Here is a 15,091-nt window from a genome sequence, read left to right on the forward strand (position 1 = left end):
AAATATGGGAAAATTAAAACCCATTTTGTCCCTATTCTCAAGAATCACTGCCTATATGATGGGGATTTTTCAGTTTCTCATGGAGTCAGTTTTGGAAATGTTCCTGTTCTTAGAATATGATTACAGTAAATTTGCTTAATGGAAACATGCCAATTTAAAAAAACACTTCACATTTAAAAAAACAAACAAACAAAAAAGCCTTTTGCACTAGGGTGAGGTGGCGTTTCAACCATATAGGTCCATTTCGCAAAACTGCAATGGAAACACTTTGTTTTGCATCACATGAGTCGTTTGATCAAAAGCTGGATGTTACTACTGGTACAAACAACAGAGAAGACGGCAGAAAGTGGTAGAAAGATGATGATTTGTTTTGATTTTGTTTGGGACAATGTGCAGCTCACAGCATCACACAGTTCATACAAAGGTGTGTGTCATTCAAAAGTGTTGAATTCATAGCTCGTCTGGAAAAATGTCGCATACGTAGCCGGCCCCAAGTGTAAGGGATTTGTAACTCCAACCCCAGAATAACTTCTCCTATGAAGGCTGGTAGATGATGGGCGCTAGTGCCAGGGCTAAAATATGAATATATCTCATGTAACGCTTTTGAATGACTTACAACTATAAGCTGTAGTTGCTTGGCTTATTTTAAACAGTCAGTGCATGCATTATGCTTAAAAAAGAAAGGATGTTCAGGTATTTTAAACAATGGGAAAATAATACCACATCTTGGAAAATGTCTTAATTTTGCATCAATCCAGTTCACCATGTAAGTAAAAAAATGACACTTAATAAATACTGTATACAGTATATATTGTATTTTGTCCATATTCCATTTAAGATCTAAGAAAAAATTCCCACCAAAACCTCTGACTATATACAACGGAAGATCAGGTACAAGTTTTTTCTTTAAACCCACACCGCTGACTGCAAACAAGATTGATTGTTCCAGCAGAATCCTTTCATCCCAGCAGCAACACCCTCTGCTCCCATAAGTACCAGCACTTCATCTAGATTTACATATCCACCTAAAACTCTAATTGCCTCCTCTAGATCTGCATTTCATCCACGTTGCACTGCACGAAGTTCACATTACATGGATTATTTATTCGGCCTTAATAGTAGCAAAATGCTTTGTGTACGACTTTGCAAGTGTTAGATGACTAACTATCACCATATCTTCTGCAAGGACAATTTTTCCTTATCTGTTTTGTTTGTGCTTGACGGATGGAGTGTAGATCTGTGTTATCGCGTTGGATATTTTCTCTTGTCTTCAAAGGGCCTTTTTCCCTCCTTCTTAAAAGCAGTGCGAGAGTCGAGATAAAATGTCTGCCCCTTTATTAGCCCCCATTTCTGTTAAATAGGAGTGACAAATTATCTATGTGCATACAGATTTTCTTTCACAGGTTCGAAAAAAGTTGATGTTTCAAAAAACTGACTCACTTTCTGACTCTGAGAGGAACAAAAATACCTATTTCTTCGCTTTGGGCTCAGATGTTGGAAATCTTTTGCAATAATTTGTCTGAATAAAAATGTAAATTGAAAAAGCTAATTTAGTTCTGAAAGGGAAGCTCTTCAGGTGAATTGAGAAGTGTTTTTTTTGTACCGCAGTAAATCAGACCAATTGGGTTGCTAACTCACATTAAGATAAATATTTTTTATATTGCAAGAGATTTCATATTAGGACATGCAGGATACTTTTTTAACTCATGTAAGAATATGATATAAATATCTAATGGCTGGGATTTAAAAAAAACAAACAATAAGCATCTTGTGCCAGGTAGAAGTTTGCAAACTTATCAACGGCATGAATGTCTTCATTTCAATTGATGAATTGGAAACATTCTCTTCCCAGGTGGAATTATAATATCACAGACATTTGCTATTAAATTAAACAAAAATATTTTCTCCAATCACCACATGATAATTATGGGTTCACCCACACTACTTTTTTTTTGCTAAATGTCCCATACCACTTTACAAAGAAACACTTTTTGAAGCCATCAACCATGTTACAGTAGTTTGAACTGGACATTTGACAAGGCAAAAATGTTTTAAATAATTATTTAAAAAACCCTAAATAATATCAGCCATGCGCTTATTGAGTATAGAAATGTCTTACTTGCACTGTGAAGGTGTGTTAAGTACATTTATTTCCAAAAGTTTAAAATAAGTAACGTTACTGACATTAAAAAAAAAATCCAAAACATTAGATTTTGCTTGTAGTGGCTAGCATCAATAAAACCTGCCAAAAACAAACATTTAAACGAGCTGTCGCCACGGTTACAAATGGGCCAGGTCAATATGCTGACCTTTTCCGTAGTTAGCCTCTTTCTGTTGTTAAATCACTGTGCACTGATCTGTGTCGGACCAAAAGGTAATACATCAGGATTCAGTACAGAGGAACACATCCTCTGGCTATAGGAGCAAATTCTCTTTATCCGTCTGAATTCAGGAGTTTACTGTCACTCTCTCCCCTCAGCTCTGCTCTCCTCTCTTTATTCTCTTCACCACCACCCTCATCCCTGTGTCTTTTTTTACACGTTCAGTCTCAGATGTTTGTTCATTGTGATTTATTCATTTCCTGTGCTTTTAAAATGCTCACCATCTGTGTTTGTTGTATGTTTGCTTTTTCTGTGCCGTTTTCGCCTGTCAGTGACATGCAGTCCTATTATTTAATGTTCCAATCTTGTTCAGTTAAATTTCCCACTACGCTGTGGGTTCTTTTATGACTTATGTAAGTGTTGACTCTGTTTCAGTCACCAGCTATTGGATATTAAATCCATGTATGTATGTGCTTGCTGTGTCTGTCTCTCAAAGAGTGGATGGCTCTCTCTCTTGTAGGATTATGGCACATTCTGCTACGTTACTCATAATTATTTGCATTTCATTACGACCTTGAAATGAGAGCGTCAGACTTTCAGAGTTGTGGAGGGAGTTTCCATCACTTTAATCATGTACAACTGGGATTTTCTGGTCCCTGACAACCAATGTTTGATTTTTCTACACTGATGCTTAAAATTATTGCCCAATTTTTTTTTTGCATTCATATATTTTTCTGTCTAATTACCACACTCTATGATGAACAACAGATCTAGACTCTATTAATCTTTGAAGCTATTTGTCTTGCTAAAAAAAACAAAACAGTTTTATCTCCATACATCACAATATCATTGAAAAGCTCATTTATTTAATCAATTTAATTCAAAGAATGATAGTGATATATTAAATGTAATCATGACACACAAGACAATATATTTCAAACATTTATTGCTATTTAATCAGATGTTATTATATTACTACAAAATAAAATCTAAATGCAATATCTAGGGAAATCAGAATTAGAATGTTACAAAAACTATTAAAGAAATTAAAATAATACGGAAATCTGATGATGGTGGTGGAGGGGTTAAGCACAACCCACATATGGAGGCCTTAATCCTTGATGCGGCTGTCGCAGGTTCGATTCCTGACCTGGTGATCTTTCTCGCATGTCTTCCCCAAGAAAGTGAATTGACACTTTCTTGTCAATTCACTATCAAATAAAGGCCACTAGAGCCAATAAAACCTTTAAAAAAGAGAAATGTTAGTTGATGTCTCCATAATCATAACCACAAAGAAGGTAAACCACAATGAGTCATTGTTAAAGAAAAGGAGGGTAGGGGAGTTGTGTTTGTTAGTGATGGGTTTAAGCTGAAAGTTGAGTGGAAGGAAAATCTCCAAAGAGACTCTATGGAGTCCTGTGAAGAAAAAAGATAAGAGATAACACAGCCAACAAAGCAAATGAGCTAAAGGTCACTAATAAAACAACCTGAACTCCCTCAACACCAGAACACGGCTACAAACTGATCATCTTTATTTCATTGCATAAATCCCGTCTGACTTACATCCTGCTCTTTTCTTCCTATTATTTGTGATCATTTGAAAGGATTCACATATAATCCCCCTACTTTGCTGTTTTGCCCTTTCATCTATCATCTAATCATTTCTGGTCTCCTTTGTTATTTATAATGAATCCTAATTGGCCAGCAAATCATACTTCAAACTCTTAAGCATTGTAATGTAAGGTAATGCTACTTTAGCATCAGTCTGTTCACAACACAGAAGTACTCAGCGGTTTTGAGCTTTTTTGGAGACATACCTCATTGTTTGCAGGTGAAATACTGCAAACAATGAGGTATGTGAAATACTTATATATATATATCTAAATCTGGTAAGATATCTGAGAAAAATGACAGCAGAAAAGAAGTGAAAAGGGAAAACCAAAGCTTTCAGTTAGTATTTTATCATCTTGGGTCAGGTTTTGGTCTCTGCAGTGCCAGTAATGGGCTACATTAAACTCATCCCTCTTTTAAATAATAAAGTGAAGCCAATGGGAGATGCTGCAGTGATGGCTCTGCGATGAGCACTCCTGTTGGAGAGCACACAATTTTATAGGTGTCGTCATTCATCCGACACTATGAAAGCGTGCATAAATGGGCATGCCATAGCTTCTGCAAAGACAAACGTTAAATGTGCATACAGATATGCTGAAGTACCTGAAGGAAGTCACTGCTTCCTCCTCCCCCAAGGATTCCCCCTCTGAGCTACGCCTAGGGTCATAAACGGCTGTCTTTGTAGACATCAGTGGAAAAACCCCACGGTTATTAAGTGTATCACAGGAACTTCAAAGGAGTGAAAGATTCTCTGCCTCAGATGTCACTTTCTTATGGTTTTTTGTGTCCAAGATGGCTTAAGGTGTCTCAGCAGCAAAGTCATGCCCAATGGCGATTGGATACAGGTTGGAAGCAATGCATTATTCTGTCAGACACCACTTTTATCTCCTGCAATTGAATTGGTGCATGCTTTGGGTGCAATCCAAGTGGGATTCACTTACTTTATGCCCAAAAGTGCATATAGTGGGATAAACAGTAAAAAAAAAAAAAAAAAAAAAAAAAAAAATATATATATATATATATATATATATATATATATATATATATATCGTATTTACCTCTAGATTTTGTTTGGTTTGAAGTTCTGAGCAGTGATTCAAGTTGTGGAGGGAATGATCAAATGCAGTATAAATGATTAAACAACATCTAAGCAAATTAGAGGTTGAGAAAGTCAAGACCTCTGAGATTCTTATTAAATGCCAAACAATTAAACTATAAGAAATGCATAATTAGATTTTTTTTGTTTGTTTTTTGTTGTGATTATATCAATGTACATAAATCTGGTGAGTGCAGAAAATACTCCTGGTACTTCAGGCCAGGTTCACCAAACCTTCCAAACTTCTATAGTTTGTCTTCATATTTTCTTTCTCTGCTCCAACAGTGATGGCTCTACGAGTCTGGAGTCAAACAGAAAATGAGATTAGAGCAAGAGTCTATCTGGATTTAGTGTTGCTCTTCTAAAATCTTTTGTGCCTTTTTTGATATTGAAATATTGATGTCTTAGCAGAGTGTGTTACAAAAAACTTCACAATGCTTCTCAGAAGGTTTTTATAGTGAAAGAACAGTTAGAGTGTCGGTGGTAACTTTCTTTGCTTGCCCAATGCAGTTAGTTTCTGGAACAGATGCACCACCTGCAGCAGAGATGTACTGTACAAGAATAGCACCAGTGTGCTACGCGATGTTTTCAATTTATATAGGGAGCACTTTCCAATGCAGCCACAATATAAAGAAAAAGTAAAGAAAGTAAATGCATCATCATTCATTTTTAGCACATTTTTGAGAAACCTTTGATATCAACATTATGTCCGAAATGTAAATGTCTTGTCAAAATAGAAGCTTGTAGTTCTCCATTCAGTCCCTGATAGGAAGAGCTTAAAAAAGCGAGGAGATGTCACAAGAGCACAAGCTTATGAACACACACAGCTGACAACCGATTTTACACATCCTTTTTATCTGGAAGTGACGGCTCCCCTTCCATGACTGTTACATACATGTAATATTTTTCTGAAGATACTTGAAAGAAGCCTTTTAAGAGAATTTGAGCTGAACATTGAACAAGAATACTCCGTGACAGTTATTTCTGGTACTCATGCTGTAACCATTTTGTATTTTTTCTGACAGCAAATGTAACAAACAACAATTTTCAGGAAGTGATATTTATACGCAACTGAACTCATAATGCTAGAGAAATAGTAGGACTGACTCCACAGAAATGTTGTAATTGCCTGTGTCTGTGCCTTCACCATGCAGAGGGAACACCGTAAGCCAGTTTTGGTTTTCACATTTTAGTTCACATTTTTCTTACCAAGTCATCTAACATCTTGTGTCCATTTAAATTTAGAACTTCAATATTCTTCACAAATATACAACTCCCTTCTTGTTTTGATAGCGCTCCTGTGAAACAAACCCACCTTTTACTTCAGAAGCTCGCACTGAGTAGAAAAAAAATAGTTGGGAAAAAATAAAACTAATCCAAATTCAAAACCCCACTTGTCACTTCACACAACTAATATTGTATATATGTATTATTTACACGCAGTTATACATGTATTTTATATTTATCTTTTTTTACGATGACCAGATTGCCTTGGCATGTCAAATTCATGACTTTCTGTTTCCAGGGGTTGTAAATAAGATGTCACACAGTTAGAGGCACATCTTTAAAATGTCAAAGATAAGAGAACATGTCTTTTACGTAAAGGCATGTGTCTGTCTGTTAATTGCATAAATTGCCAAGCAAAAATAGTTACTGACCTCAATTATATCAGATCCACAACTAAATCAGTAATTAAACGCTTTAACATAATTGGAACCATGTTAAACAAGACTAGGTGATACCCTGAAGGTAATGTTACCACAGTGTACTAAATGGTTGTACAAAAATAGGCAGACAGACAGTCGGACAAACAGGTCACTTCATCCTTACCTCCCAGGTGTCCAGTTTTGACTACAGTTCCAACATAAACAGAAGCACATTTACACAAAGTGCAGGGGCAAAACATTTGTAATGTTGCTTGGATTCAGCTGTGGAAGGGATTAAAAGGTTCAACAACTTTTCTTTTGGAAGGACATCTTATTCTTTTTGACAGAAAAATTCAACTTGTTCAGGTTGAATGGAAAATGTCAGAATGCAGTCATCTGCGTCTAACATTGTGTGACTGAAAGATAAGAAATTGTTTTCTTCTTGACATCAAATGAGCAAATTAAATATAAAATATTAATTGTGTAATGACATTCAGGATCAACTTCAGTAGCAAATACTGAAGCATTCTTTTGTTGTCTAAAGTTTTACAGTGAGTATTCATACCTTCTTAAATTCACCTCACTTCATAGCATGATCATAGCCATAAACTTCTCTGCATTTTATTGATGTTTTGCATAATTAACAAAGTAGTGTTAAAGTAAAAAAAAATAAAAAATACACGATTTAATTTCTTTTCCTAAATGAAATGTCTGACGTCTTGATTTACATTTAAAATGTAAATTTTAAAAAGCTCAGTTGGATTGGAAGAAGAATGTAAACAATATTTTTTCTAATTTTGCCACAGGTTATTAATAGGATTTAGGTCTGAGCGTTAATTGGGTTCTCCTAATGTGTTTTGATCTAAACCATTCAAATGTAGTTCTGCTCTATGTACATTTTCTTTGTTCATCTTTGGAAGATGAACATCTATCTCTGTCTTTTTGTAGCTTCTGATAGATTTTCTTCAGATTTGACCTGTGTTTACTTCAATCCTTCAATTGACTCTGGTCAACCTACAGTGCCTTGCAAAAGTATGGCAAGGCACCGTGTTTCTGAAAAGTGCATGTTTTTCACAATGATCTATTTCTGTTTCAATACATTGACTGTCAACTTTACATAACTACTATATTATTACTCACAATTACCAGAAATGGTGAAATATAATCCTGTTTCTTCTCCATGTTGCAAACCAAAGTAGACATGACTGATTTGGAACATGCATGTCAATTAATGTCACTGTGAATATGAAATAAAAGCATTTCCCTCAATGTGACAGAAAACTGGAAATAGAGTGGCCTTGGAATTTATCTAAAAAATATTGCTGATTTGATGCTGTCTCTTTCTTCTTCAAAATTGAAAGTTTTTCTGATGTTTATTTTATTACAAAGATTGCCTATCAAGGCCAACGGCAAAGGAAATTTGCAAGATTTAATTTTCTTTTTCTAATATAAATAAAGAACATGTTGAAATTGCATCTAGAGCAGTAAAGAACCCATATTCATATCTAACTAGAGACATCATTCACCACATGTAGTTTCTTCCTGGTGTAAAATGTGTTATTTTCTCAACATTCTTTAGCTTTGTAATTCAATTCTGCATAGCTGTCCACTCCGGCAAAACTTAATTAAATGAGAATATAGACAGTGAATCATATTTTAACAGAAAAAAAAAAATAATAAAAAAAAAAAAAACATCTTTTAGGCACTTGAAAAGGAGGTGAGTTTAAGTCTTCTAGCTCCATCACAGCATGAAACCTTTTCACGCTCCTGTGCAGGAGGGTTTCATGCCTTTTAATATTAAGGCTTTTTAGTTCGAGGGTAATCTCATCTGACATTACAGCTCTCAGAATTAACTGGGTAAAGTACATCCCAAGACATCGCAGAGACAGTGGCAGACAGAGATCACATATTTTCTTTTAGGGTTTCTCAGGGAGGCCGTGATCCTTGGAATTTGTCATACAGAAGCAATAATCTCAAATTGGTCTGAGAAGAAAAGGCAAAGAAAACAAACCTCTGTGCTGAATTTTTCTCAGTAAAACCTCTAAAAGGAATGTGGAGAGTGTTTTTTTTTCCCCTGCATTGAGAACTATTTCAAAGACATCTTCTGTGTATTGTCAGCACACGTGAGAGGTCTTTCATCCCTCTAAATGGCTGGAGGAATGAGGTGCTCTGTAGCCTGCTGCTTCAGATTCCTATTGTTTGTGCACAGCCTCTCGCCCCCACTGAGAGGTCACGAAAAAAGGAACATATACACGCGAGCAAACTTCAACATAGGCATGCACTAAGATTTGTGTGTCAGTTTGCAGGGCACTCAGTACCATGGATGAAAGCCAAGGTTGCAATATGCAGTGGGGTTGGAATCGGAGCGATGTAAACGTGTGCAGTTCTGAACGTGTAGCCAATAAGCGAAGCTTAAAGTTGGCCTGAAGGCCTTTCGAGAGGGGGGATACATGAACTCTGATTATATTAGCAGTCTCCTCACCTCAGCATGTTGTGGATGTGTCTGCCAGGCTGGAAAGTACTGAACTTTTCACCTCTTCTGTGTGTTTTAGCACCATGTCAGCAAACCATGTTAGAGATTTATTCTGTTAAAAAAAAAAAAAAAAAAAAGCTGAAGCGAACGGGTGTTGACTCCGTAGATGGATGAAATCATCTTTGCTCTTAATTATGGATGTGACAGAGCAGCACCACCCTGTTTGCACTGGGATTACTGAACAACAGTTCTGCCCGGCATCACTTATGATGAAGATGCAGTGCTGGCATAAATTCTTTCATTTAGAGAAATAGCTTGTAAAACAAATAGATGTGAAATTGATGCTGTAGCTAAAGGACATATCTGGATTTAGTTGAATACTTCATATAATTAAACCACCAAAAGTATTTACAAAAAAATTTGCCCTTACTGTAAATATGTTGCCACACCACTACAATCTCTGTTCTTCATCATAGTAAAATAAAACATCAACAAAAAGTTAATTTATTTTTCTAATTCAGTTGAAAATGTGAAGCTTAAATATGTAAACCATTGAAGGTCATTGCCAACGAAGCTGGTTTTTCAGAGTGCTGGATCCAAACATGTTAATGGAGGTTTGAGTGGATGGAAAACGTATGGTTGAAAAATGTGAATAAGTTTCATGATTGGCCAGCAAACTCATTTGGCAAACGATGAAGCATTGCCAAAAAGAGGATGAGAAACATTAAAGCTGTGTGTTTTATTCTGGGAAGTCTTTATAGATTTCAGATTCATCATGCTCTGTACTGATTCATGGTTTCTTATGCCTTATACAGTAAAGAAGAACCAAAGCAGAGCTTCATCAAATTACTGCCTTCCCTTTTTTGTGTTTTTTTTCTGTCATTAGTGGTATGTTCTTGGATCTTTGTGGTGCAAAGATTCTTTTGATGTTGGAGTTCAGTTTGAATAGTTTCCTTGGCTTTATTTCTACCATCTACACAATTAGTCTGACCACCTGGGGTTGGGCATTTTCTGTCGCATCGACTTTCTCAAAGCTTCCCCATAAACCTTGTACTTTTTGGTAAATTGGCAGATGTGGTCTCATGAAAATTAGACTCCCTCATAGTCTCTCTTTAAGACAAATATACCAAGTATGTTCTTCTCTCTAAGCTTCTTAGGTAGCTCTTGCATTTCTGGTTCTGGTTGATGTTCAGCGAGGTGCACGCAACAATGCCAAGCTTCCCAGTTTAATATTTCTTTTTCTATTAGAAGGCTGATTAGCTCATACAAACCTTGAAGGAACTTTTGATACTAAATCATTTTAAATGCTTACTTTGCAACATAAGAAAATTGCAAGAAAATTGCCATATTATGTCCTTCTGAGATAAACAAAACAGTTTTATTTGTTTACTCCATTTTATTTTAAAGACATACTGATATAAATTAGATTGTTGCATTTTTTAGGAGGAATTATGTTTTAATGAACTGTAAGGGTGCTAAAAAATGGTCTCTTTCAGTACCTGCAAGAATAGGCATTGTTTGCCTTTATACAAAAGCATTAAAAACATCATCCTGCCTCCACTTCTTATATGCCCTTTATTGGTGCTTTCTTTTGATTTCCATTCAGTAACAAACCCCTGAGTGTAGGTGGTTAGATTAGATGCACAAAGCGCCATCCTTCCTGCCTACTCTTTTGAAGTGGCAGGTATTGAGTTCCTTTATTAGCCTAGCAGAGGAAGAAAGAAAAACACCATTTACTCTGCAACTATTTTCTTAGATACACTGATTTGTTGGCATGCTTGAATCTCTCAGATGATTATAAAAAGAAAACAAGACACTGCTCAACAGGACTCAATAGTATAGGATCATATGTTCTCTTTTAATGACTGGGTAAACTGCAAACCAAAACTAATTAGAGGACTTTCCCTTCTTTCTAATTTCATTATAGTTATCCCCCTGGGTCACATATTCTGTTCTCTTAATTTCATTGGTAGTTGGAACATGATGTTTATTGCAGATTCTGTCTGTGAAACTGTCAAAATAAAAGTGGCTGGAGCAATGTACATGTCAGTAATATTTCCAAAGAGAATGGAGACCAACACTGGGCTGGTAATACACGAGGAACTGCTGAGTTACTTTTTAACCCAGATATTGAGTTGATACTGTTGGGAAGGAAGCTTGGTACTTTTAAATTAAATAAAAAATTTACTACTTTCTTAAATGGAATAGAAAAGAACTTAGAAGTTTGTCATTTTTAATCATTTGAAAAAGGATCACATGTCTACATGTTAGTGTACTTAACCACTCTAACATCTATTAGTGGTGTTAATTAATTAGATTTGAACAATGATGTGCTTAAGCTCTTATTTGGAGAAATATCAGCAATACAAAATTGCTGTGTCCGCTTATATTGTTTTATTTGTTTGTAAACAAATGCTAAAATTTCAAGACTTAACTTTGCTTAAGAAAGTAATTTTGTTGATATTTTTAGTAAAGCTATCTTACATTTGTTTTTTTAACATAATTTCAGTTGTATATGTTTAATAATATTTAATAATACAGATTAATTAAGAATTTTATGAAGAAAAACATATAAGTAGTCAGACAGTGTTATATTGACTGTGAGCTTTTCAAATACAGTTGTTTGTAAATAAAATTCAAATTAGTTTATTTCTTTTTATCTAATGAAAAATCAAACTAAATAAATCATACATTTCAATTCAAATATCACTTGCTCAGTAAACCAAGTTATCCTTTTTAACCTTTTTTTGTTAGTCTCACTTCAACCTGGTTTATGTTGAAGCTTATTATTATTATCAACTAATAAGCTTTGACAATTCGCTTATTATCAAAGCTTCACTTGGGTTGGATATATGTTAATTGTTTTATTTTTTAATTATTTGTTTTCTAGGTGGAAACAAGCTGAAAGGACAGCAATTCCGCTTGGACTGGGCCTGGATTTCCATGGAGAAAGAGTATTATGTGGTGGACGAGGAAGACAAATTCTTGGAGGTGGTGCTCCAACGAAGAGGATATCTGGGAGAGACGTCATTCATTGGTCAGTCTGTTTGCCTTTATGCCTCCTTTGCTTTATGTCAACCTTCATCTCTCTGAACTGAGATTTATTGTCTCTGGATTTAGCCACAATAAACAATGATTGATGCAGGGTGTATAATATCAGACTAGGCTCTAGGCAGCAGTGTCACAATAACTGTCAGATGAATTGCTGTAACCTCTTGGGGAGATATTTATTGCTCCTGCATGAATAACACAAACACCTCCCCTGACTTTTCCCCAAGTGCTGTTATCAAACTAAAAATCTTGGTTTTGTGACTTGGAAGTAAGAGGAGATAATTATTAAAACTTATACTCAAGTAGGCAATCCAACATCATTGTTATAATTTGAACTCAATACATTTTAGTCTGTTTTTCAAGCTTTTAATCTTCCAGTTTGTCAATGTCACAGATGTTGTCACTTTACAATTACTAGTGTCATTGTATGACATCAAAGATACATGTTTTTTTGTCTTTTTTTTAACAAATTAAAACCGAAAAGCATGGAGTCCATTTGCATTCAGCCTTCAGAGGTTAAAATCCATCTGTATGTAATATCAGTGTATAGATACAGCTGTTCTATGAAGACTTTAAAGGTTTGTTAGCGAACCTTAGAGAACAAACACAATCAAGAAGAGCAAAGAACACAGAAAGTATTGATAGCAAGGGGGCCGACCATAGAAGTGGTTAATTTGTGTAAGAGGAAAAAGTGTTCCTTAATGCGGAATAATTTTGTTTAAAATTATTCTGCCGCAATAATACCTCTGTAAGGCTTTAACAGAGGTGCCAGTAGTTCTGGCTGGTCCTTTATTTATTTACTTGAGTTTTCCTCTTTGTTATTGCAATGAGATTGGGGAGCTGACCTTGTAAACATGCAGAATAGAAGCCGCAGAAATGATGGGTATTAGTATTTTTTTTCTACATGAAAACTTGAGAAAACTTTCCTAACACATGCATACATGTTAGTAAGCTGCTGTTACATTTTTCTACTAATTAAACTTGCCTCTTCTCTTAAACACACCCTGTGAATTTCCACAGCAAATTACATTTTGCAATGAGATTAACAATTTTCATGCATCATTTTCGGTAATTCAGTGGTTTAGGTGGAAATTGCACAAGATTTTAATTAGACAGTTCCTATTAGTTTAGTACAAACATTGTGATTTGATTTGACTGATGAAGGTTTAATTAGGCTAAATTTACATAATTTTCATTTGGAAGTTTCAGTAATTAAAATGTGGTCAAGGTAATTTTAGGCTTTTCTCACTCCTTGGCAATATTTTATTCATTTTTCTTGAAAAAGGAAAAAGGTCATTTTCCTGGGGGATATTATAATTTTCTTTCAAGTAAATATAACATAATAAGTTTAACTTTAATCTTATGTTTAGTTTATCAATATATGCATCATATATACAATTTACAACTTATATCTCTTTCATTTACAGGTAAGAATTCAGGATATACTTTATAAACTAAGCAAAAGGGATCGTCGATTAAATATACAAACAAATAAAACATTGCATTTTTGGAGTTAAAGGTGTAACGCAAAAACGTGTGTTCTGAATCTTACCACCACGGATCAATGTTTAGGCCTCCAGTGAATAGCATACAGTGAATGCTTCAGTTGATCTTAGAAATATAATTCTTTTTCCCAGGATATATTTTTGGTTTTAAATATTTCACCCAGTCTTGGAAAATAGGTCATGCAGAAGAACCCATAAAACAAAGGAGTATCACGTGAAAGCCAACCTGTAATAAGAGCATACCTCAAAAATAACAGTATATTTTTTCATCAATCTGAAATATTCTAGAGGTTTCCCTGCAGAACATGCCTGCCGAATATATACCCACACATGCATGTATGTCTCTCTGTCTCTCTTTATATAGCTGAGTTGTACCCAACTACTACTGCTTCAATGCCAATCTAATACTAAGCTTTCTGAGTGGCAGAGCTTGGTAATTTGGTGTTAAAAGGAACAGCACAGCATGTTTTTGTGCTTATGTCGGAGTGTTTGTGCAAGTTCGAAGGTTTAAGGGATGATGACGATGCTGTCTCTGAGCGCCTCCCTTAGCCTTGACTTCATCATGGTTCAGCTGGTTTGCTTATGAACAAGTAGCACTTGTAAGCAACTTTTACTCTGCCGCCTCTCATCGTCATTCTGGTCTTTGTAAATCCCGGAGTCCCTTTTAAATATACCTGTGTGTCAGGTTGTACAATAATATGTATCAACTTGTGTAGATATACTCGTGAGAATTCACACTACTTGGGACGGTTTGAAGTCTGTCCCTTAAGTACAAATGAGAAACCATGTTCTGATGCTCTATCTTTGCACAGTTAAAACACCTGGTTATCTCTGAACACCCATAGATGGTACACTCACTCACACACACTCATCCTATTTCAAGGCAGTGTTTTAAAAGCAGCGTCTAGGTAACATGGCTTTCTGACGAACTGCTGAAACACTTCAAATTGAAACCACTTTCATCTAGGCTGATGTAGCTCCCAGAAATTCAGCAGAGGCATAAGTCCATGGCTGGGGTGAAAATTAACTGAAGTAATTCTTGTTCTGGTTTTAGAAAATTATTACATTTTACTTCATAGCCCAAAGTCTTTTCATTTGTGAAAGTGGGGAAACACTGTAGCTCAGATTAAAAAAAAATAATAATAAAAGGAAAGAAAAAGGTTACTGATATTTAATAGAAATAACAGTGAAATGCAAATTAAAACACTGCAATACCCACAGGAATATTTAAAAATGCCACTGATTTTTGAAAGAGGTGTATAATGTAGCATACTGAATGAATCTTAAGGTTGTCATACATATAAAAAAAAAAAAATTCCCTTCTCACCCTCCGCGGGTGGTCTCTCTCTTTTTCATCCTCTGAGCTCGGGTCCTCTACCAGAGGCCTG

At 35.4% G+C, this 15,091-nt stretch overlaps 1 protein-coding gene across 1 annotated transcript in view; it reads left to right on the top strand.

Moving 5' to 3' along the window:
- The window catches only part of LOC103142099 (FRAS1 related extracellular matrix 2), a 63,910-nt gene that overhangs the window by 16,193 nt on the left and 32,626 nt on the right, over positions 1–15,091 (top strand). Inside the window, exon 3 of the mRNA XM_016673224.1 lies at positions 12,038–12,184. Coding sequence (XP_016528710.1) covers positions 12,038–12,184 — 147 coding nt within the window. The remainder of the gene's footprint in view (positions 1–12,037; positions 12,185–15,091) is intronic.

This window comes from Poecilia formosa, unplaced genomic scaffold (assembly GCF_000485575.1).
Source record: "Poecilia formosa unplaced genomic scaffold, Poecilia_formosa-5.1.2 Scaffold3, whole genome shotgun sequence".
Taxonomy (NCBI): domain Eukaryota; kingdom Metazoa; phylum Chordata; class Actinopteri; order Cyprinodontiformes; family Poeciliidae; genus Poecilia; species Poecilia formosa.